At 37.3% G+C, this 25,332-nt stretch overlaps 1 protein-coding gene and 1 long non-coding RNA gene across 10 annotated transcripts in view; one reads left to right on the forward strand and one right to left on the reverse strand.

Moving 5' to 3' along the window:
* Positions 1–25,332, forward strand: part of EFEMP1 (EGF-like fibulin extracellular matrix protein 1) — a 71,127-nt gene that overhangs the window by 986 nt on the left and 44,809 nt on the right. For 4 of the 9 annotated variants that reach the window (XR_016395436.1, XM_089923165.1, XM_089923166.1 and 1 more), the window contains exons 2-6: positions 70–110; positions 543–630; positions 4,459–4,488; positions 5,122–5,170; positions 5,329–5,730. Coding sequence is in view for 8 of the 9 variants with exons in the window: in XM_089923165.1 (XP_089779291.1) it covers positions 550–630; positions 4,459–4,488; positions 5,122–5,170; positions 5,329–5,730 (562 nt within the window). In the remaining variant the exon portion in view is untranslated. Of the gene's footprint in view, positions 1–69; positions 111–503; positions 631–4,458; positions 4,489–5,121; positions 5,171–5,328; positions 5,731–25,332 lie in introns of all 9 variants that reach the window. The other 5 variants (XM_089923168.1, XM_089923169.1, XM_089923170.1 and 2 more) reach the window with 3 other exon arrangements.
* LOC111186515 (uncharacterized) overlaps positions 1–25,332 on the reverse strand; it is a 224,629-nt gene continuing 199,297 nt past the window's right edge. The window contains exon 4 of the long non-coding RNA XR_016395437.1: positions 1–25,332. This exon is cut by the window's right edge and continues 7,276 nt beyond it. This is a non-coding gene — a long non-coding RNA (uncharacterized LOC111186515).

The raw sequence follows: 25,332 nt of genomic DNA on the forward strand, positions 1-25,332 counted from the left end.
GTGTTTTGTTTAAAAAAAAAAAAAAAGAAGAAGAAGTTTGAAGCCAAAGTAATTCATATTTGTTCACAGGTTTTTCTGCTGAGCTGTGCAAGGAACTTAACTAGCTGGAGGTGAGCTTATAGGGAAAGCCTTAACGTTCAAGGGAATATGAGATTTGCTGCCCTACTTCAGCCCTCGGAAAAAAATGAACCGTCTCCTTTGAAATTAATGACACTGTACTCTTTCTCTTTCACTCCCTTTCTCGAGCCTGTTGTGTAGGTGCAGTATAAAATGCACGCTGTATATCTTTTGTATATATTTCAGCGAAGCCGGACAGAGTAAAGTGAAATGTAATTCTGCAGCCGTTTTACAGTCTTTGGTGCCTCGTTTGGCCAAGGGAAGGTTGAGGAGGGGGAGGGGAGATGAGAAAGTAAATTGGAAGTTGGGTATGATGGAGCCTCAGCCTCCTCCGCCTTCGTTATCTTGCTTGTTACTTTACAGCTAAAGTTTTATTTCCCCCGCAGCAGATACTAAGGATCGGTTTGTGCTGTGTTTTCTTTGAGATTCACGATGGTGAAAGCCCTTTTCCTAATTATGCTGACTCTGGCGTTGGTCAAGTCACAGGACACCGAAGAAACCATCACGTACACGGTAAGGGGTGATGGAATTTGAGATAAGTGCGGTTCATAGGGATTCTGTGGCACAAGGGAGACTTTATCCACTCCTGCCAGTCTATGTGGGCTGTTCGCTGTGGTGGATAATAAACGTTAGCCAGTTTCATGTTTAAGATTCGTTGTAAATTGCCTGTCCTTTCAAAACTTCACTTAGTGTAGCGAGGTGGATGGACCTAGAGTCTGTCACACAGAGTGAAGTAAGTCAGAAGGAGAAAAACAAATACCGTATGCTAACACATATATATGGGATCTGAAAAACGGTACTGATGAACCTAGTGGCAGGGCAGGAATAAAGACTCAGACGTAGAGAACGGACTTGGTGGGGGGGGGCGAGGGAGGAGCTGGGGCGAAGTGAGAGAGTAGCATGGACATATATACACTACGAAATGTAAAATGGATGGCTAGTGGGAAGCTGCTGCTTAGCACAGGGAGATCAGCTGGATGCTTTGTGACGACCTAGAGGGGTGGGATAGGGAGAGTGGGAGGGAGGTCCAAGAGGGAGGGGTTATGAGGAGATATGTATACATATAGCTGATTCACTTTGTTGTACAGCAGAAACCAACACAACATTGTGAAGCAATTATACTCCAATGAAGATATTAAAAATACAACAACAAAAGTTCTGTTAGATCACCATTTGAGACAGGGACCAAAATGCAAGGATTTGTGCAAGGCCAAAAAGGGAAACCCCTTTAAAACAAAACCCAAAGTAAGCTACATGTTTCTGACACATTAAACAAATTAATGGGTATAAGTAATTGGAAAACCTGAATTCCTGTATACATGCAGATGAAACCAGAACTCAAGGAGTAAGACAAGTCAAATAGGAATGTTAAACATCACAAAAGCCCATCACCTCATTTGTGCATGTGACTTATGTTCTCATGTAAGTGGACTTTCTTGACTTCATAAAGGCTATTATTCATTTACAGTATAACTGATAACTCATATAAATGCCATTCAGATAGACTTTACGTGTTACCAGGATGTGATATTTGGCAAAATGGTTTTAAAATGCATTGTATGAAATTTGGTTTTGCATTTTCTAATTAGCATATCTGATATTTCCAAGTAATTTTGATTAATTAGTTAATTGTATGGATATAACCAATGTTTAATACAATATTGAATATATCATCTAACCCCTCCCACTGCCAGGAATGGATATGGTGAGAACAGAGGGCAGTGCTTACCTCACTTCTGGTGAGTTTGTTTGCACCTCTGTTTTGTGTTTTCTAGTCTTTAATCAGTGTTGTGAGGCAAATGACATTTGTCCTGGATCAGAATATGAAAAACATATTTTTCTGCTTGCTCCCAATTTAAAATTAAGTAATCTCACTCAAAAGAATGTGAAAAATTTTTGAAAATAAAACTCTTAAAAGTGAGCTAATGTCAATTACTGATAATAAACATTATCTCACTTTTTTGATATTATCCCTAGAATGTATTCATCTGGCAAATATTCCTTGTTTAGATCAACTATAAATCAAATGGGATTTAATATAAATATTTTGTTAACTTAATGGTAAATGTAGTTGCTTCCTCTGCTGAAGATAAATAAAGCAAGATAAATGAATACATGTGTTGTTTATCTTCAAATGAAATTGTTTTGTTATTCAGGCTAAACTTACTACCTTCTTAGGGAGCTAAAATTAAATTAGCTACCCACTTTTATATTCATCTAATAAAAGATTTTATTGCTTTTACAATTGCTTATCTTGTACCCCCTGCCCATTGCTAATCACCTAAATCTTACTCATCTTTAGCAGAGAAAGTTCCCTGCGGAGTAAACACTGTAGTTTTAAGACCACTAACTAGAGTTCATCATATTATAACAGGTTTCCCAAATATGACACCCTTTTTGTGCTAAGATTAGAGCTATTCTCTTTTGAATTGTGTATGCCTATTAGTTCATGGCTAAAGGACAAAATGTAGCTATATTTTTAGTAATTCCACTGTGGAGACACTGTCTCCTTTCATCTTCACAGCAAAGTATGAGGTAAGTGACATCCTCTTCCTTCTGCTGATAGTGGAACTGAAGATCAGAGAGGTATCTAACTTGCTTAAGACTACACAGCCAGTAAGTGGTGAAACTAAATTCACTCTAGGCTTGTTTAATAGTAGATCCATATTGAATGTACTGGAACTGAAGACCTAAAGCAAACTGCAAGTCTTCTCTATTTAGCATACAGATTTATTCAAGTGCACTGTCATTTTGCCTGGCTTGAAAGATACTTTTCAGAAGGATGGGTTCATATCCACAAGACAGCCTCATATTCTTTCATGTTAAAGATAGGGTCCATTCAGTTATTCACTCATCAAGTATCTGCCGTGTGCATAAGCAATGCTCATCACTATCAAAAGAATTTAAGTTTACTTGCTTACTAAAAAAATTCAGACCTTAACCTTAGGGAATTTACCTTGGGAAAATACTTTTGAAAAGCACAAAGTATTATACATGTTGCTAAAGAAATACAAAAGCAAGGAGGTAATTAATGTTCATACTGGCATATTGAAGGAGGTAGAACTCTGTGCTGGTTCTTGAAGGAAGTGATGACTTTGGATTATTCTAGAAAGGCTGAAGAGGCACCTGAATCAGAAAAAGTGGCATAATCAAAGGCTAGAAGTGAAAACAGCCAAGTCAAGTCCAGGAGGTGACAACAAGCTAGGTAGTGGGGAGAACCTAGAGATGGCAATAGTGGGAGATGAAAGGTCTACAGGCCACTGTGAGCCCTTAGATGGAGGGGCAACGTAACCAAGAGAGCAAAGAAAGATTGTCATGGAGGCTTGTGTGCAGCATGTAGAGATATGGAGACCACCTAAGGAGACTTGCCTACTTATGAGGCCAGGAAGGCTTACACCAACGTGGGAGAGATAAAAGCGGAAACAAAGTCAGCAGAGCTTGAAGGAAAATAATTGGAAAAGTTGATGTTAAAGTTGTAATCCTGGGTGCTGAGAAAGGTGGTAGTGCCTTGGACAGTATTGGGGAAACTAGAAAGAATTAGTCTGGGAGATAAAGTGAGTTTAGTTTTCACCCTGTTAAGTCTCAGAAATCAGTAAAATACCTAAACTCATCTCTCTGTCTCCATTCAGCTATATAAGTAAATTTACTATTTACTTACTTGGTTCTTACAAAAGAATTTAAGTTTATTTATTTGTTTACTCTACTTTTGCTCAATCCTTCCTGAAGCCTCTTCCTCAAATCTGCATCTGATCAGATGTTTTCTTGAGCTTAAAATTTCTTCAGAGGCCTCATCACTTATACCAGCATTTCTCAAGAAGTAGCCCATAGATGACTTGTAGCAGAATCACCTGAGATGCCTGTTAGGAATTCAGATTCCAGGCCCCCAACCAAACCTACAGAATCAGAACCGTTGGTTGGGCCCAGGAATCTGCATTTTAACAAGCACCAGAATGATTCTTAAGCATACTGGAGCTTGAGATTCACTGACCTTTAAGGTAGAATTCAGTTTCCGTCTATCCCAAAGAAAGGCTTCCCAGGTTTGGCCCTGCCTACCTCTCTAACCTCACTCCACCCACCCAGGAATACTTGTAACTCCTTCCTTCTTTAACAACTCTACGCCTTTGCTTACGTGGTCCCTCATCCTAGACTCCCCATCTCTCTCTGGAAAAAAGTCCTGTAAGGCCCAATTCACTTGTAACTTCGCCCATAAAGCCTTCCCTTCCACCCTGTCATGTCCACCCACAGCCCTGGGTAGGGTCCATCATTCCTTCCACAGGTAGACTTGTGTCACGACACCTGACATCTTACTCCAACTTATCTACCTGTCTGTCTCCTCTTCAGGCCTGTGAGCTGCTTGAGAACAGGAACAAGGTATTAATCATCTTTGCTTTCCCAGGGACTAGGGTGGTGCCTGGTGTGAGAAGGTACTTGACAGATGGTTCCTTCAGTGTGTGAACTAGAGAGGACCCGTAGGAACTAAAGCTAGAAGGCAGGCCATGGTGTGAGAAGGAGGCTCAGGACTCTACTGAATAGGAATGATAAGGAAAGCCATGTCTGGAATGCTCTAAGAGGATTTGGAGAGAGAGAGGAAATTGTCAAGGGCTGAAGAAAAGAACTCAGCTGATTTTTTTTTTTTTTGGTAAAATTTACAGTGTGGAAGAAGGGGCAAATAAAGCAAAAAAGCAGTCAGAGAGATTGCAGAATATTAGTATTGGGACAGAGAGAAAGGAATTCCAAGAAGATGGTTATGGGTAACTGGACCCAACGCAAATACAACAAAAGAGTTGAGACAGCTGGTGATTGAGAAGGGATCCCTGAAGCGGTCCAGTGCACAGATGTGTCTTTTTAAAATAGCTACAGAATGGTAAACTACCCATCTCATCATCTATCTAGGACTCTAGCACAAAGGTTGTTGCCATAAGTATGAAGCTTTTAGAGTGACTTCTCAGAGAATGGATACTCAATTAACTGTCTCCTGGCCCCATCTTGATGTTTTCTTCACAGCAATGCACAGATGGATATGAGTGGGATCCTGTAAGACAGCAGTGCAAAGGTGAGCCAACTTTCAAAGACTTCCCATCTGAACGTAGCTCTCCATCTCATATGTCCTTCATGTCCTGCCTGTATTATACCCAAAAGGCATAAGCATATATTTACATGTTGAGTTTCCCCTCTAAGAAGATTCCTGACTTATTTTATTACTGACCACAGATATTGATGAATGTGACATTGTCCCAGACGCTTGCAAAGGTGGAATGAAATGCGTCAACCACTATGGAGGATACCTCTGCCTTCCTAAAACAGCTCAGATTATTGTCAACAATGAACAACCACAGCAAGAAACACCAGCAGCTGAAGGTGTGGGTGCAGCTACAAATGCAGCTGTGACCTCTAGTACAGGCACTGGGGGTGTAGCAGCCAGTGGCATGGCAGCCAGTGGAGCGGTGCCTGGGGGTGGTTTTGTCGCCAGTGCTGCTGCTGAAGTGCAGACTGGCCGAAATAACTTTGTCATCCGGCGGAACCCAGCTGACCCTCAGCGCATTCCCTCCAACCCTTCTCACCGGATCCAGTGTGCAACAGGCTATGAGCAGAGTGAGCATAACGTGTGCCAAGGTAAGCATGACTTTCAATGCTAATGAGAAAGCTCTTGCCCAGGTGCACCTGTGGTGAGGATGACAACAGCTCATATTTACTGAGAGCTTCCCACTCGCCAGACTTTGTGCTAAGTGCTTTGCCTGCATTATCATATTCAATCACCACAATAGTCCTAAAAGGTAGTTGCTGCCAGTACCATCATCATTTTGCAAATGAGGAACTGTGTCTCAGAGAGGTCATCAGTGGTTCTCAACCTTAGCTGCACATATTTTAGGGTCACTTGGGAGCCTTTAAAACTTCTCCATGTCCAAGCCACACCCCAGCCCAATTAAATAACAGTCTCTGGGGGGAGGGTTCCAAGAATCAGTATTTTTTTAAAGCTCCCCATGTGGTCCCAGTGTGCAGCCAAGTTTGAGAACTAGGGGTCACACAGGTGGTGAGTACAGAGCCAGCGTTCAAACCCAGACAGATGGGGCCAGAGTCACAGCTGTCAAAAGAAGCAAATTATTCATTTGGAATTTGAAATTGTGCTGTCAAGCTACTCCACAAATGTCCGCCTTTAAGGTCTCAAACTTTCTTTTTATTGAACTTGCCACTGACTTGTTTTCCTCACAGAGGAATAAAGAAATGGGACTTCTGCTTCTCATTACCTTTGAGGGAGTGTCCCCCACTCACATTTATATCTATTTTTAAGCTCTCGTTTGAGCACATTTCGCTTATATCACTTGCACCATGGCACTGTCCGCTTGGGTTTTTCTGTTTATTTTCACAAAGAGTACACATCACTGTGTATTCTAGAAACAGCTGTAGACTCATGCTAGCAAAGTGATAAGAATCTTGGGCTTTGAAGACATGTAGGATATTAACTAACTGGACTGTGCTAAGGGATTTTCTTCCTCTTTGCCTACTTAGCAAACCCTTTTAGATCTGCCTAGTGTGGCAATAGAAGCTCCAGACTACTTTTTCACTACCAGGGGCTGACTGGGTAAACCCCATAAGACACCATAAGTGCCTGGTACCCCCTGGCCAATGGAAGGGGCCCAGGAGTTCTTACCTTCTACCTGCCTGAATGAGGAAGAGCACCTTCCTCCCTCAACACTGAAGGGTTCAACTGGGGTCACCTAGCTGCTGCATTAAGTGAAAGAAGCAACTGCTGGTCCTCTAGAATGCTGCCCCTTATTCACCAGTGTTGAGTTTTATCTTCTGTATACAGTAGATTTTAAATGGTTTATAAATGAAGTAAGGAAACCTATCAGGCTCTGACTTTTATTATTTTATATTTTGTGTTCAAATTTTAAGTATCCCACATCAAGAGCTAACCCATGCTGTGATGGTGTCACTTTTCAGAGAACCTATCGTATTAGCATCTGTTTTGTGTTACTGTCATGAGTCAGAATTCCAATATTGATGACGAATGCTTCAGCATCTGCTTGATATTCAGATATTTAATTTAAGGATTATGTCAAAGAGATAACCTCATGAGGTTATTTATATATATAAATAAATAGATATTTACAAATAAATATATATTTATATAAAATATATATGGTGTGTGTATTTGAGTGAATACTGGTTTAAAAATACCTTGAATTTATTTAAAATACCAACTGTTAATTGTGTTATTTAAATATATAATTATATTGGAAGGTTTGGTGGTATTTTTCCTGAAACTGAAAAGTTTTACTGAAATTTTTGAAGTATTGACTTTTACATACTGAATTATTTTTTACACTTCAGATGTATGTTTTAATGGTACTTAGGAGAAGAAAACCCAGGTAAATGAATGGATCGTTTATCAGAAACTGTCAAAGTAGTTTATGGTCCACCATTGACAGTTGTGGTTGAAAGCAAGAACAATGCCTAGAATCGAATGAAAAATTTCTAGAATAAAACATATTCAGGATTTACAGCATGCATTGGTTACAGTAGAAACTGTATAATAAAAAGTGAATAATAAAAATGAAATCCTATTTAATTTTTCTTAAAGATTTAGACTATCTTACAAAGTAAGTTACTTTTAAAATATTTATAATCCTTACTTCTTTGGGAATTTCTTTTTAATTTTAAGCTAAAACTATTAAATGCTTATGGTAGATGCTAAATACATATTCATTGATTGTGTGCACACAGGGCATTTCCAACCCAAACTGTTTTGCATAATTCAACTAATTTCAAAAATTTGGGATTGGGGGTCTGTATCATTAAAAGTAGGGTTAAAAGTTTTCTGGATTACTTAAGGCTTAAGTTGGATTTCTTCCCACCTCACAATTTTGCAAAGTGCCCATAAATGTGGATTTACTTAATTGTTGATAAAAAGGGGGTTATTTCATATGATAACAACAGGATAATCTGTCTAGGGAATCTGACTAACATAAGTCAAGTCACACTTGTGCCCGTTTATTATTGAGCCAATCAAACATGCAGTCCAGTTTCTTCTGATTGCCTGCAGATGCATGACATTCTCATTCCAGGCCAGCAGCACAAAATAATATTTTATAACCAATGTGAAAGTGTGGGGACCTCCGCTTGAAACAATAATGTGCTCCAAGGACCTACATTACTGACATCATTGTGGAGTTTGAGGAGCCTTCTGTTTTAATAAAGATCTCCACTCCCTTTTAAATGTTGCATACTTATGACCAGTAATCCAAACATATTTACCATGGTTGCTGGATCAGAATAAATGAATGCCTGTAGATGGGTCGTGTTTGTATTACAATTATTTCTTTTTCCCACATATATTTTTCAACAGGTACAGTTTATCAGTACATAACTTAAAGCTGACGACATTTTTAATGTAATGGCTGAAATCTGAACTGTGTTTCAGTGTTAAAGTCAGTCGTGCCTTTGAATGCACTATTACCAATCACAGTTGCCACCTAATTTAAATACCACTAGATATTTTAAAATGTATTCTATTTTAGGGACTCCCCTGGCAGTCCAGTGTTTAAGACTCTCAGCTCCCGGTGCAGGGAGTGTGGGTTCAATCCCTGGTCGGGAAACTAAGATCCCACATGCAGTGCGGCACAGCCATAAATAGATAAATAAATAAATGTATTCTATTTTATAAATATATTTTTAACCAGCTTTCCATGTTTTAACATTTAGTGAAAACATGATCCTTTAAATTTTATTCATCTATTTGTCCAGAGTTTTTCAATTTTGTGCAAAACCAAGGGGTTTAAAATATAACATCCAAATATCAATTCACAGTAAGCAGTTTTTCTCAGGTAATTTTTGTCAACTGAGTGTGATACTGGGGAGGCCATTCACACTGAGAATTTCAAAGACAGGTCCCATCTTTGGCAGCTATCGCATTACATGAAGATCATTTCAGTGTTACATACCTGGAGTCATGTAAAAATTAAGTTTTAGAAATTATTCATTTCTCCATGAAATATTATCTACCTCAAAGACAACAGATATTCATCTGCTCCAAAAGGAAGTTGGATCTTTAGTGCATAGTCACTATGTTATCTTCTTCAAGGGATATGGAGTTAGAAATCACTAGTTCAAGCTGAGAAAGATTTTTTTTTATCATATATAAGTTTCCAAGAGCCCCATTCTTGTAGGAAAAAAATATCATTTGGGAACTGGCAAATAAGAGAAAGCATCAATTGCCCAATTCAAAGGAATTTGTTCACTTAATTGAACTTTCAAAAAATTAAATGTAGAATATTTTGCATAGCTGGCAATTAAGTCATTACTAACCTCATGCAGGTTTTACAAGTATCATTACTAACTTGCTAAAGAAACCATACCATCAAAAAATGAACTTGATACAAACGTCTAATGAAGCTGATTGTGGAGCCTATTCCAGAGTGAAATACCTGGCTTGTGTTATATAAGGTATAACTGAGAGATGTGAAAGCATACTCTAGAGTTTCCAACCATCCCTGTCTACCCAAGATTTTCCTGGTTTGAAAACTTAATGTCCCACATCGCTGGAAATGCCTCAGTCCTGGGGAAATGGCATTGTGCATCACCCTAGCAAACCCCCAATAACCAAATGTCCTGCACATCACAGCCAACAGTGAAAAAACGAATGTTAGAGCCACTTTTTCAGGTTAAGGCATTGTTTGTCCAGTAAAACTGTTTTTTCAATTTGTTTTGAACTTTGAAAAACCATGTTTCATTGATCTTTATGTACCTGGACAGAGCCTTTCTTTGCAGTTATCAGGATCCCGCCAGTTTGTCAGTTTCCACATTGTTCTAGATTGCATGTGTAGGATACCTATACATTAGCACCTACATACTTAGATACATGTCATACCATAGTTAGCTCATCTTTCCTCATTTCCACTGGGAAAAATTTTACCACTCAGCTAAATTAAATACCATACTTCAATTATAAAGTTTTATTTGCCAAAAATTTTTTTTTCAATTTTCAATTGTATTTTCAATTATTTTATTTGATTCGTATTATTATTACCTATGACACAGGAGCAACTAAAAAGCTAAAAAGAAAAAACTGTTGCCTTTTGGAGAGCCTAAAGGAATGAAAAAATTACACTCAGGGTTAAAAAGCTCTAAGCTCTTGGGGACCATCAATTATCCTCCTCACGTTTCTTTATAAACATAAGGATAACTAAAATACTATTTTGAAAAGGAAAAATGTTATTATCTATACATCTACTTTAAAAAAGAGAAACTTGAACTAACATGTACAGATTCTCAGATGCTAGGGATGTCTCTCTTCGGCTTCTTTCATTTGAAACTTAAATGATCACATATCCAAAAGGGGATTTATAAACTATAGTGTAATCAAGTAGCTTAGCATACTTGGCATTGTCATTACCAAACAACTTTCAAACACTAACCTTTTGCTGATCCTCACTAATGTCATTAGGGTCTCTGTTTTCTCCTGTTAGTTTTGTGAGGAAACGCCTAATTTTTGTTACATGTAATTATACAGCCCAGCGAAGAGCTTTGATCTCAGAAAATAGATATTTTGCAAAAGGAAGACTATAATTGAGTAAATTATGATATTAACAGAAAAGAAATATTTCAAGCACAAAGTAAAATGGGTATTAACTTACTAATAGTTCATTGTGTTTACTTGTTAATTACCTTTGAGTATCTGAAAATTCTCTAAGGCCATATAAATGGATAGGAGTTGAGTTTATAGGGAAAACTTAATTACTTTTAAAATAAGCTGATGCAGTGTAATTGCATTGATTTCCTCCTGAAAAATCTAGCATTGTTTCATAATTTACTTTTCCAAACACTGTAGTCATAAAATTTCGGTTAATTTAAGACTCATTTTTAATATACATTTTATAGATAATATGTATATCTGATTCATGCATAGTCAGAAAATTCTTTAAAATTCCTTCATAAAAATTGAGTGACAATTATTTGAGGTGGAAGGATGGAAGAGGTCAATATGATCACTCTTCTGCAACAGAAGACTAAGTTGTATAACTGTTTAACTCAATGATTTTCAAAGTGTGGTCCCCAGATCAGAAACATTAGCATTATCCTGTAACTTATTAGAAATGCAAAATCTTGGGCCCCATCAGACCTACTGAATTGGAAACTCTGGGGATGGGGCTCAGCAATTTGTGTTTTAACAATTCTATAATTTTGATCCCTGCTGAAGTGTGAGAACCAATGGCCTAACTTAATCTTAACTTCAGGAAGCTGCATTCAGTTATAAAAACGAGAGGGCAAGGTCAGAATACTTTACGTGGGATATGGGAAGTAATGAAGAGAAAACATCTAAAATATACATTCTACTTATAGGACAGAAAAATATTTCCATTTCATTTCTCTCACCTTTCTTGTTGTCATCACCAGTGCTCTGATCCCTAAATATTATTGGCCATGAGTTCTGGTTAGGACTATATCCCCAAACCAAGGACACATATGTGCAATCTAGAGGAAAAGGGGACATTTTAACCAGAAAACAAGAGATCTTGCACCTGTCTATAAAACCTGCAAGTGTAAAATGCTGTAACTGCCCTTAAATTGTCAGTAAGTGAAACTTGCAGTTATGTTTTGGCTATGGTAAGGATTGGTGCTGTGATACCCCTACCTTCTATAGGCATCCCCCTTATACTCAAGGCACAAACATTGTTGTTTGGAGGTTCAGTTCATGTAGAGTTGTGAAAGAGGAGGAGGTTGATTCTGATTTTGGCCTTAAAGTGTGTTTTGGTTACCAAAGTGATAGGAGATCCTTTCAATATCTGATGCACAGCTGACATCTCCTTTAGATTCTGTGAATATCATCAAATATTAGAAGAGTATTCACATAAGTATCTTCTGTTCAATTTAAACTTTATCACAGATTTACTTCCCATCAAAGACAAGAAGACTCTTGTTAAAGCTAGTTAACGCAATCTGTAGAATGAACTTTCCTCTCCCCATAGAAGCAAAAAGAAGCAGATTAGACTAGAATTGCAAGCCTGGGTAACTTCAGGAATGTGCACTGGTACTGACTCATTATTTCTTTCTCCAGCAGAAAATTTCAAACTATAGTCTCTGAAATCAACAAATTGCCCCATTTGTAAGGATTGCCTTTGCACTTGTTGAATTATTGGCACAATTTTATTCTTTGAAACCAAAGAGTAAACAAAATTTGCCCCAAATGTGTTTGATTTTGCACGAAGGTACAAATAAGTAATTCATGCCACATCTGAAATTCATTACCATGCTTCTTTTTCCAGGAGGTAACTGCAAATTGCACACTCAAAAATAAAACTGATCAAGAAAACTGCATTCAAATATTGGCAGAAGAAAACAGCTGTCATTGCAAGCATTTAGCCACAATTGCAGGCTTGTAGCTTGAACCTAAATGATTTGTAAACATTTAATAAAGATGAAGTGAAGGAATGACATGAAACGAAGGCTGAGTGCCAGGATACTGGCAGCAGCATGAACAGCTTATTGCTGTCAATTTCAAATAACCTTTTCAAATTAAAAGGAGGGACAGAGAATGAATCAATGTTATGTAAATGTGTACGAAGTGACTTAAAAACTTGAGATATTCGGCTAACTCAACTCAACTAACTTGAACTACCTTTGAAATAATTGTACATCCATACTAGTCAAGGGTAACCAGGCAATATCACAAGCAAAACTGATCAAACAAAATGCAAAACCATTCAGTTAATGTTCAATAAAATCCAATCAAATTTTAAGAACCACTTTCTGTTGTAAGGCACTTTGATAGAATAAAAGTAGAAGGAAGGAGTGGCCATTGTCCTCAGGGAACTGACCATCATTAACCCATGAATTATAAAATAACAATAAAAGAAGCAAAATATATAGCTCAGGAAAGTTAACACACGGGACATCACAGGAAGTACATAATGAATTGCCAAAAGTAGTAGCAAAACCAATATGTGATACAGGTATGCTTACAATTTATTAAAATCCACATTTAGACAGAAAAAAGAACATGTCCCCAGAAATGTGGAACAAAAGCCTGGTTCCTCCCTGGAATGGAACATTTAGAAGAGAATGATGAGGGGAAGTTGAGAGGTCTGATGAGGAAATTAAGATCCGAAGAGCGAGGGAAGTAACCATCTTATAGCCAAGCAGAAAAAGCGAAAAGCTTTATGTCCATGTTCCTTCTACCCAAGAGTGGTTTCCCAGGAGAGTCCCCCAGAAGCAGGGTGCTGCTGATAGGAATGCTAATGAGGTAAGGGATAGGGGTACGTGGAGGAAGACAAAATTTGATAGTACATGTGATGCTGAAGCACTGCAGAGCAAACATCTATGACTAGTACTCCATCCTCAGTAATTCTCCCCAACAAAATACTAATGTGTTCCTCCAGCCCTGTCTCAGTATCTTCCCAAACTGTGTCCCATTTTACTTATTATTGAAAAGGCAGAAAGCAAATGTTTCATGTCTGTGTGTGCGTGTTTGAATAAATGAATGGTTTTTAATCATCAGAGAATTCAGGCTTAAAGTTTACTTGACTTCTAAAACCATCCTTGAAAATGAGCAATTATGTACCATATGTGTATAAGGTGTATTTCCCAACTCTATATGTATCAAACTTCTTATTAATAATGGAGGGTGGGAGGGAGGCTCAAGAGGGTGGGGATTTGGGGATATATGTATACATACAGCTGATTCAACTTATTGTACAGCAGAATCTAACACAACATTGTAAAGCAATTACGCTCCAAAAAAGATGTGAAAAAAAAAGTAGATAAAAAACAATAATGGAGGTCTTAAATATCTAGTTCCCATCTTAAGCTTAAGCCACTTGAAAGAAGGAACTATGAAGTCTATTCTTTATATTGTGGATTGTTAGGTTTATAACAAACACTGGTGAATAAATAAGTTGCTGTTATTCCTAAAGCAAGACTAGTAATTAGAAATACTAGAATTCTTTTAACTTTCTGACAAGACATTTAACCAGTGAATGCATCTCTATATCAAATATATCCTTCCTCAGAAATCTCATGGTGAATAATGAAAATACAGTTGGGTCGGGGAAATGTTAATATTTATGATATTTGAAGTCAAATAATCACAAGCCTGGAAAATATTTATGTAAGCTCTCTAATACTGTGAAGAAAATCAAGACACTGGGTGAAGCTCTATAAAATAAGAGCAAGAAAGGAAGAAGGGATCAGAGCAATCCATCTTGGTTCTTTCCCTTGACTGCAAGCCAGAAACTATCTTTTTCGTAGTTGTTGTTATGTAGTTGTTTTAATTGAAGTAAAATTGACTTATAATATTATGTTATTTTCAAGAGTACAGCAAAGTGATTCAGTTATATATTTTTTCCAGATTATTTTCCATTATAAGTTATTACAAGTTATTGAATATAGTTCCCTGTGCTATGCAGTAAATCCTTTTTGCTTATCTATTTTATATATAGTAGTTCGTATCTGTTAATCCCATACTCTGAATTTATCCCTTCTCTCCCTCCATTTCTCCTTAGGTAACCGTAAGTTTATTTTCTATGTCTGTGAGTCTGTTTCTGTTTTGTATATAGATTCATTTGTATTATTCTTTAGATTCCACATGTAAGTGATATATAGTACTTGTCTTTCTCTGTCTGACTTATTTCACTTAGTATCATATTCTCTAGGTCCATCCATGTTGCTGCAAATGGCATATTTCATTCTTTTTTATGACTGAATAATATTCCATTATATATATACCACATCATCTTAAGTCAATCACCTGTTGATGTGCACTTGGATTGTTTCCATGTCTTGGCTATTGTAAATAGTGCTGCTATGAACATTAGGGTGCATGTATCTTTTCGAATTAGTTTTTGTCTTTTCTGGATATATGCTCAGGAGTGGGATTGCTGGATCATGTGATAGCTCTATTTTTAGTTTTTTAAGGAACCTCTATACTGTTTTCCATAGTGGCTGCACCAGTTTACATTCCCACCAACAGTGTAGGAGGGTTCTCTTTTCTCCACACCGTCTCCAGCACTTATTATTTGTAGACTTTTTAATAGCCATTCTGACCAGTGTGAGGTGATATCTCATTGTGATTCTGATTTTCATTTCTCTAATAATTAGTGATGTTGAGCATCTTTTCATGTGCCTGTTGGCCATCTGTATGTCTTCTTTGGAGAAATGTCTGTTTAGGTCTTCTGCCCATTTTTTATTGGGTTGTTTGTTTGTTTTTTATATTGAGCTGAATGAGTTGTTTATATATTTTGGATACTAACCCCTTGCCTGTCACATTGTTTGCAAATATTTTCTCCCATCCCGTAGCTTGTCTTTTTATTTTGTTGATGGTTTCCTTTGCTGTGCAAAAGGTTTTAAGTTTGATTTGTCCCCATTTGTTTATTTTTGCTTTTATTTCTATCACCTTGGGAGAGTGATCTAAGACAATATTGCTACGATTTATGTCAGAGAATGTTTTGCCTATGTTCTCTTCTAAAAGTTTTATGGTGTCATGTCTTATATTTAGGTCTTTAAACCATTTTGAGTTTATTTTTGTATATAGTGTAAGGGAGTGTTCTAATTTCATTGATTTACATGTAGCTATCCAGCTTTCCCAACACCACTTGTTGAAAAGACTGTCTTTTTCTCCATTGTATATTCTTGCCTCCTTTGTCATAGATGAATTGACTGTAGGTGTGTGGGTTTATTTCTGGGCTCTCTATTCTGTTGCATTGATCCATATGTCTGTTTTTGTGCCAATACCATGCTGTTTTGATTATGGTAGCTTTGTAGTATTGCCTGAAGTCTGGGAGGGTTATGCTTCCAGCTTTGTTCTTTTTCTTCAGAATTGCTTTGGCAATTCTGGATCTTTTGTGGTTCCATATACATTTGAGGGTTATTTATTCTAGTTCTAAGTGTCATGAGTATTTTGATAGGGATCACATTAAATCTGTAGATTGCTTTGGGTAGTATGGCCACTTTAACAATATTAATTCTTCCAATCCAGGAGCATGGGCTATCTTTCCATTTCTTTGAATCATCATCAATTTCCTTTATCAGTGTTTTATATGGTTTTCAGCATATAGGTCTTTCACCTCCTTGGTTAAGTTTATTCCTAAATATTTTTTTATGTGATTTTAAACTGGATTTTTTTTTACTTTCTCTTTCTGATATTTCATTGTTAGTGTAAAGAAATGCAACAGATTTATGTATATTAATCTTGTATCCTGTTACCTTGCTGAATTCATATATTAGTTCTAAAAGTTTTTGTGTGGAGTCTTCAGTGTTCTCTATATAGAGTATCATGTCATCTGCAAACAGTGACAGTTTTACCTCTTCCCTTCCAATTTGGATATCTTTTATTTCTTTTTCTTGACTGATTGCTGTGGCTAGGAATGAAACTATCCTTTTTAACTTTATTCTGTTAAAATGCTAAAGGTGTAGAATCCAAGAAAATCACTTAGTTGGTTGTAGGTGACTTAAAGAAGCACAGTTCTGATCTGGTCCCAAGGTAGGAAGAACTGAATTTCTAGAGAAGTGAGAAAGAAATCCATGGGTCCGAGGGGCCCAGGAAAGAACACAGATTACTGAGGGCCCCTTGGGAGCTAATAGCTAGCTTGTATTATGTACTTAACTGTATGTGAAATATGAGTGTGAAGTAGACAATGGAACTAGAGACAACCATAAAAGCTGTGTGTATTGCTTTATGTGTGCCCAGCTAAAGGGAGAATCATGATGGAAATTGCAACTGCCTTTATGCATATAGTTAAATCTCAAAAAGCTCCAGAGACTGTAGTGAAATAAGTTTTGCACTCTAAACAGCTGTGTGTGCTGCAGAGAATCTAATCCTACTCCCTTGAGTGGAAATGTGGAACACAATCCAAAACAGGAAACAACTCAGAGGTTCCCATTCAGTGTCCACCCTGGAGACCAGGTCTATCACAACCTGGATTAGGGAAGAATTTTTGTTCAGTAGTGATTAGTTAGATCTCACTATTTTGCAGCAAAGCCCTCCTCTCATACATACATTCACAAAATGAGTATGCCATTAAATTGTTGCTGACTTTTTCACTATTCACTAAAAAACCTAAGTATCTCAATATGCTTAAATATACCAAAATTATGAAGAGCAGTATAAGTCTGTTTTTCAGAGTCTGTTGTTGAATCCTTCAAATTTGTTGTTTATTTGAGGAAGCTTCTTAGAGAATTAGTTCAACTTTAATCATTCTCCTAAAATATATGAGTGATTGAGGTATTTGGCATCATTCGAAACCCACCAGTAAGCTTTTTTCCTAATCACTGCTTTTCATCATTTGAGGCCTAAAGAGATACTGTTACGTAAGATGGTTTTCTCTCCTTATCCATGTTCTGTCCTGAGCAGTTTGTGATATCAGAAGATATCTCGTCTAAAAAAGGAAAGGACATTCCAAAAGAAGCTGTTAAAAGACACCTTAGAAACCTGCCCACACAGCCTAAATACCCCCTTTCTTTCCTAGATTTAGTTTATTCCAGCTATTTACACTCACACATATGCACACATACACATACCCACTCAAGTTCATGCCCATATACATGCATGTGCACAAACATGTAACAATGCACCATTTTTTGGTAGGAAAGTAACATGTACAAAAATTAAACTGATCAAAGCTGATAATGCTTCTAAAATGATTTGGAACACAGTTCCCCCTCTTATTATTCTTGTAAAATCAACACCGGGAACTGCTTTCTAAATTCATGTGTTTACCTATCACAAGGGAAAGGGCACCTTGGACAGCTACTACATGATTTAATCAATAAAGACATTATTGGATGGAATATAGAAAGAGTCAACAAAGAAATAAAAGTGTTAAGGTGTAACCTCTAATACTCTGTTGCCTTACACTTCAGCAACATCCTGACCATGTCTTGACTAATCTTTCTTAGAGATTTACCTGGATTCCATCCTGACCTACCTTTGTGTTCTTGGGCAACTGAATTTTTAACAAAATAAACTTTTTAGATAGACCATCATAGAGTGGATTAGAAAATAACTTATCTGGGACTGACATTGAATCTCCATGCTCTTTTATTCCTCAGACTTTGGCAAATTATATAGTCAGGATGTAGCCAAGAATAAAACGTCACTCAACAAACAAGGCAGAAAATTCCAGTTATTCATGATTAATTAAACTTCCCAGTAAAAGCTGTGGGCCCTTTTTGTAAAACTAGTTCACGACTTGGCGCATCAGAAGAGCCCTAATCCAGGGAGGAAGGTAGCCAGAGAAAAATGTCCTTCCACACAAGCTGGTAAAGATGCTGGGCTTTGTTTTCAACTTCGATTCCAAGACCTCCTTTCTTTAGTAATTGGGCGGGGTGGGGGGGGAAGCTAATGATAAAAAGAAGCTAAATAAAAGAAGGAAATTTAATTGTGGTGCAATTTATACAGCTAATGGTAGTTCTGAAAAAACAGGAAAGATTATTTGGTGATTAGTTCATTTTAAAAAATGTTTAATAGCAAAGCCATTGTAAATTAGAGTCCAACTGTAGGTAAACTAAACAATCGTCTCTGATTTTTCAATTTAAACAGAAAAATGGATCGTTTAAGCATGCCAGAGCAATAGTTTCCAATAAACCAAGCTATCACTGATGGTTAATACCCCAAATAGAATATCACTGTATTAGAAAAAGAGCTTGGGCTATTTAGTTGTCATTGTAAAAACCTGGCCACAAACAGTATTAGGGTTCTAACAGAGTTTTAAAGAATTATTAGAAAAGCTGGTTATAATATCAAAGTCAGGAGTAGGCACAATTACATACTCCCCAAAGCATTATGAATCCATAACAAAATGTATGTATTTTTCTTGGTAAAATACACAGTTTCTGGTCTTGTATTAAAGGGAACAGTTTATAATGACAAGGGAGAATAAGGACAACATCAATAAGGAAGACTGCATGAATTATTTGATTAAATATGAATGATGTTTTGAATTTTCTCAAGAGCTTAAAAAATCAAATAGAGGTCCTGACAAGGGGTAAAAGTAACCGCAAGCAACTGGCCTGCCTATTCCTCAGTATAAATCTCAAATTAGGAAAAGAAGAATCAGGTGCAGATTCAAAGTCAGACCAAGCCTCTGTAGTTGATTTGGAGAGCTACATCTTAAAATTATTCTAATAGATGACACATCAGTGTTATGTCAACTCTATTACTCAGCAAAAAAGAAAACACCACTTTCCCTTAAAGGAGAAGAAATACTTTTTCTTCTCTGTTACAGTTAACTACAGAGATCATAACTGGGTAACTACTGTAGCTAAAAATTCATGACTTAAGTATTGCTTGCTCATTGATCGATTTTAAATACAGTGTCCCCACTTATCCTTGAGAGATATGTTCCAAGACCCCCAGCAGATGCCTGAAACCATGAATAGTACCAAACTCTATATATACAATTTTTTTCCCATACATACATACCTATGATAAAGTTTAATTTATAAGTTAGGCACAGTGAGAGATTAACAACAGTATCTAATAATGAAATAGAACAATTATAACAATATACTGTAATAAAAGTTATATGAATGTGGTCTCTCTCTCTCTCAAAATATCTTATTGTACAAATTTAATGCCTTTTCCATCTTAACTAAGCACTTATCATGCACTGTCCATAACTTTTACAGTTTGAGTTTGGCAGCAAAACTAGCATGAATTTCTTTTTCCTTTTTTCACGATTTCACATTTAGAAGATTCATTCTTACTGTAGATCTTAGCAACCTCAGCATACAAAATTTTTTTCTTTCCTTATTAAGTCGAGAACTTCCACCTTTTCACTTAAAGGAAGCACTTTACGGTTTCTCTGTAGCATACCCTAGTTGCCAGCATCACTACTCTTGAGCTTTGAGACCAGTATTAAGTGAAGTAAGGGTTACTTGAACACAAGCACTGCGATATCCAAAACAGTGGATCTGATAAGCAAGATGCTACTAATCGGTTGATGGGCAGGCTATGCTAGACAAAGGGATGATTCACGTCATCGGCAGGACGGAGTGGGATGGCAAGGCATTTCACCACACTATTCAGAAGAGCAGGCAATCTAAAACATATGAATTATTTCTGGAATTTTTCATATAATATTTTTAGACCATGGTTGACCATATGGGTAACTGAAACTTCGGAAAGCGAAACCAAAGATAAGAGGGGTAACTATATATATATATACCACGTATTCTTAAGATGAAACAGTGAAGCCAGTTATGAGAATTTCCCTGGCTCTTCTGCTGAGTGACTCAAATAACAGTGATACTTTACCCCCAACACCATCTACCATCACCACACACCACTCAGTATGAAAATCAATCATCTAAGGAAAAAGCAAGCATGCAGTGAACACCTGTGAGGGTAGAGGCCAGGAATGTATTCATACATTTATGGAGAAAAAAAGCAAAACAGAGCAAACAGTTGAGCTATATCCTTCTCTTCCAGGGACCTCCTCTTACTCTGGGAGACAAGAGCAGTTGTAAGAGGAATGAGAGGCAGAAAAAGAGATGTAGAATGGAACTGGAAGAGAGAGAAAAAGAGAGCAAGATAGAGTAGAGGACATGAGCAAGCATAAGACTATTCTAATCAAAAACAGGTTCTGCTGAAGTATCTTGTAAAATAGTATTACAGTGACCATTTTCTACCTGTGTATATGTGTATAAGTACATATTTTCCTCAAAGGACTGATGAAGAAAAAAAGAAAAGGTGACACCTGAATAAATCAGTTTTTCTGCTTTTATAAAATTGTCTGAGGGATTCTTTAAATTTGGGATTCCATTCTCTAATATGTTTTTGAGGATCTTCTATATGCTATGTGTGATAGACCAATGATTCTCAAACTTTACTGAACATGTGAATTCCTTGGGGATCCTATTAAGATGAAGATTCTGATTCAGTAGGTGTTGGGTGAGACCCAAGGTTCACATTTCTAACAAGCTCCCAGATTCTGTTGGTATATTCAGAGCCTGTCTTCCAGTAGCTGACAATTTGTGCTGCCCACCAAGAAGCTGATATGTCTAGTGATTCTTCATTCTCTATTTTCTGCAGTTAGCAGTGTGGTATACTTTGGATAGAATTAGATCTGCAATGTGGTGGGTTTTTTCTTTTTTTTTTTCAAAAAGATATTCTTCTCCTCTGATTAGACACTCAGTTTCTCCAATATAAATTCCATTGTAACAGTTACAGCTGTAATGCACAGATATTTCCCTTATTAATTAATAGAATTTTCTTCTGTAGTGGAATGTTTTTATGCTTGAATGCTCAGGGGGATCCAGAAAGTAGTCTTTGGCAGCAAAAAGTGGCAGAAACTCCATGAAACTCAGCAAGAGAAAAAGGTTCCCATCTGAATCTTCCCCTAAGTGACTCTGACTGTATTAAACCAGTTAACCTCTCTGGGCCTCAGCTGTCAAAATTAAGAGCTGTCCCTTCCAGCTCTCATTCAAAATAATTTTAAAAGAATGAGAAAGAGAAAAAGAGAGGTAGAGAGAGTGCACTTTGTCTAGGCTACAAGCCTTGGAAGTGCGGTCGCTATATGGTTCTTGACTGATACGTGCGTGGCATTTAAACTATTTCTATTGATAGGAACTCTTCTTTGACTTTCAAATAGCATTTTTATCAGGAAAACATACCAGAGCAAGTTAAAATCTGCCCTGAGAAGAATGCAGGTGTATTCTGTGATTATAATAGCATTAATGACTCAGAAACAAAAAACCAGACAGTTCTAATGTCTTGAAGCTTTATTGACAAAACAGTTCACACCTAGTGCTGGTTGTTTGCTAAAAGTCTGGACCAAATCACTGAAGCTTTAAAAACTAGATCACTGCAGTCTTCCCCCCGAGGCATGGACATGGGTAATTATTATGGTTCATGCCACAGCCAAGGACTCCATTTCAATCCTAGCTTGGAAAGGAGTTGTTTTTTTGGTTTTGTTTTTTTTTTCGTTTTTTGGTGCAGAATAAATATACTTTTTGCATGTATTACTATAAACTCATTTAAAACATAAAGGTGACAACATTAAATATTACAGGTTCTTTATTATTTTCTGAATTTTGAATTAAGATTTTCTACCTTCACTGGGGGACATGAATACCTTTCAGCAAAGAACAGCCTGTTTAAAGTCTACAGGTTTGTTCATTTCATGTTTCAGGATGTTTTTCAGCCTCAGATTCAAACCAGGCTTACAACCAAAGCAATCAGTCTTTCCTGAGCTCATGCATTATTATCTGTTACACAAAAAGCATAAGGAATCCTATGAGTTATCTGTTGCCACGTGACAAATTGTCCTAAAACGCAGCAGCCTAAAACAACAAACATTTATTATTTCACAGCTTCTCTGGGTCTGAATCAAAGTACGTCTTAGTTGGGTCCTCAGGCTTTGGGTCTTTCACAATCTGCAGTTGTCTCAAGGCTTGACTGGGAAGAATCCCCTTCCGAGCTCATTCAACTAGTGGTTGTTGGCAGCATTCACTTCCTGCCTGCATTTCTCATGAGTTCTTCCTCCGTGGCTCCTAGCCACATATACCTCTCCCTAGAGCACCTCACAGCACAGCAGCCTTCTTCGTCAGAGTCAGAAAGGGAAAGGGCAGGAGAAAGTGCCAGCAAGAAAGTGAGTGCTAATAAGACTGAAGTCACAGTCTTCTGTAACTCAATCACTGAAGTGACAGTCTATCACTTTTGCCATATTTTGTTCATTAGAAACAAGCTACTAAATCCAGCCCACAGTCAAGGGTGTGAATGCCAGGAGTCTGGGATCATTGCAAGCCATGTCAGAAGCTGCCTACCACAATCTGTAATTAAATTCTCCCTGAAATGATTCCATCCAAAACTCTAGAGTTAAATCTAGAATTTTAAATGGTTTCAAAAGCAAAATATGAGTTAAAAAGCAAAATGCACCCACCTCCCCAGCGGTGCAGGAGCCTGGATGACTCACTCAGATACGCATCCTGATGGGTGTGGTTGAAACAGGCAAAGTACTGTTCAAAAGAAGAACCTCACAGCTTCTAACAGCTCCTTTTGAATGAATGTACCCTTCTCTTCTTCATGGATATGGAACTTCTAAAATGCTATCAATCCTCTCCAAAACCACTCATAAATAATTATGAATATATACTCTGATTTTCAGACTTTTTAGTTAAAATCCTGCTTTACTCCACTCTACAAATAAACAATATCCATGAAACAAAAACTTTATGAGCAAACACAAAAACTCCCTTTATTTTTGCAGATTAGCATGTATCCACATGCCTGTTATATAAAAGAAATTTAATAAACACTGTTCTTGCCTCAACGTGAACTTTTGTCCTAGACATCTGTAATATTTGTGTGTTTGTTAGGGAATCATGGAAAATGTTCTCCATCTCTCTCATAGAAATCTCTGTTCTGTTTCAGTCACATTTTTCTTCCTACAGCCTATTCAAAAGCCTGCTTCCTAGTCATCATTTTTGTGTTTAAATATGTTTACATCTTTTGCCTCAAAATTCTACTGGGAGATGTGCTAAATATAACCTAAGGTTACAATAAATAAGTTGTGTAAGACCTAAAACTTCAGAGGCCATAAAGTCCAACATGAATTTTCATCAGTTCTGAGGAGCAGTTATCATGATAAGGGGCAGAATAGTGATTTGTTTTTCGACAAGGAGACAGTAATGAAGTAGAACAGCACTCTAAGGGAAAGGGAAAAGAGAAAGGATATATGAGCAAAAGTAGAAAATCACCATGAGGGTGGAAACCAAGAAATTGAACAACTAATAAAAACAGATGGTGACATGTAGGGAGCGCCACCAGCCACATCCAATCTCCCCAAAAGAATATTCTGATGGCCCGATTGTGACTTAACCAGAGGGAAAGAATAGAGAAAAGGCTAATGCAGCTGTTAAAAGGAATAACCAAAATCCAAAGCAAACGGTTTTTTTTTTCCTTAAAGAAAATGGGAACGGACCAAATGTTCTTAAATTGCTTTTTAAAGTACATAATACAGCTCTGTATAGAGAACAGTACATTTTCTCCTAGGTTCACTCTCCCCCAGAATTAGCTTCCAGATTTTCTCAGGTGTCTCTGATGCCAATAATAAAAACCTCTGTGGGCCTGTTGAGTGGGTAGTAGGATAAATGGGTGCCTCAGAAGCCAGGTAGAAGCCAGCCTCTGACCTCGGGCCTGGAGCATCCCTGGGAGGCTGGGCTAATTCATGAAGCAGGCAGTGAGAGTTGGGGAAGCCCTCGGGGGGCTCCCGGTCAGATGTGGTTCCCTTTACCATGATGTACAGAGGAGGAAAAAAAAGCATTATGCTCATAAGATTCCCTCATATTCAGCCATCCATTTACTAGTACATTCTCTTGACATAAGTAGCCTCACTAAATTCCTCTTTCCTCATCACTGACTCTAAAATGACAGTTTAAGGATTATCCTTTCTGCCACTTACCGTGAAACACAGCTCCAGATCAGTTTGTTGTAGATTTCTGAGCTTAACCACATAGCTCGCAACTGAGTGGATAATCAATCATTCTATGACTAAATCCATCTGGAACAAATTTGAAGCAGTGGCCATGTAGGTTTCTTTTGAAAAAAAAAAAATTAAACTGAAACCAGAGTTGATCTTTTCAAAGGTTCAGAAAAAAAAATACATATACAACTTAGCAATGACTTTTCCCCCCAGGAATCATGCATGCTCTATTAGTAAGACTTGTTTTGCCCTGGACCCATTTTGCATTTCATTTAATCTGTGAAAGAAGTGGTCCTCAAATGCTTTGGAGGAGAGTCCACTTCCCTAAGAATGAGGTCATGACCCCTCCTTGATTAGAAGGAAAGGGGGACATTGTGTGGACAGGTTGTCACCATAACTTCATGCTGATCTTAAATTCCTAAACACACAGGACTCAACAGAGTCCTGTGGAACTAAAAGAGCCCATTTCTGGCTATTCTTGCTAGACCCACTTTTTTGCCCTGTAGACATTAAAGGATAATTTAAGTATCAAGAGCCTTGGCTTTTAAGAATTCTACCGATCTTATCCTCAGTAGACTCCAAATTGTTTGTATTAATTTAGGATATATTTTTCCATGTATACCCTGAAATCTGTACCATTCACACATTCATTTATTCAATTTTCAGTCACTTTTTCATCAATTCATGCATCAATGCATTCAGTTAATATGTGTTCAAACTGTACTAGATGCGTAGACACACCACCTTTTTTTTTAACATCTTTATTGAAGTATTATTGCTTTACAATGGTGTATTAGTT

The sequence above is a fragment of the Delphinapterus leucas genome, chromosome 13 (assembly GCF_059928025.1).
Source record: "Delphinapterus leucas isolate spDelLeu-1000000601 "Yukka" chromosome 13, BTC_Dleu_Yukka2, whole genome shotgun sequence".
Taxonomy (NCBI): Eukaryota; Metazoa; Chordata; class Mammalia; order Artiodactyla; family Monodontidae; genus Delphinapterus; species Delphinapterus leucas.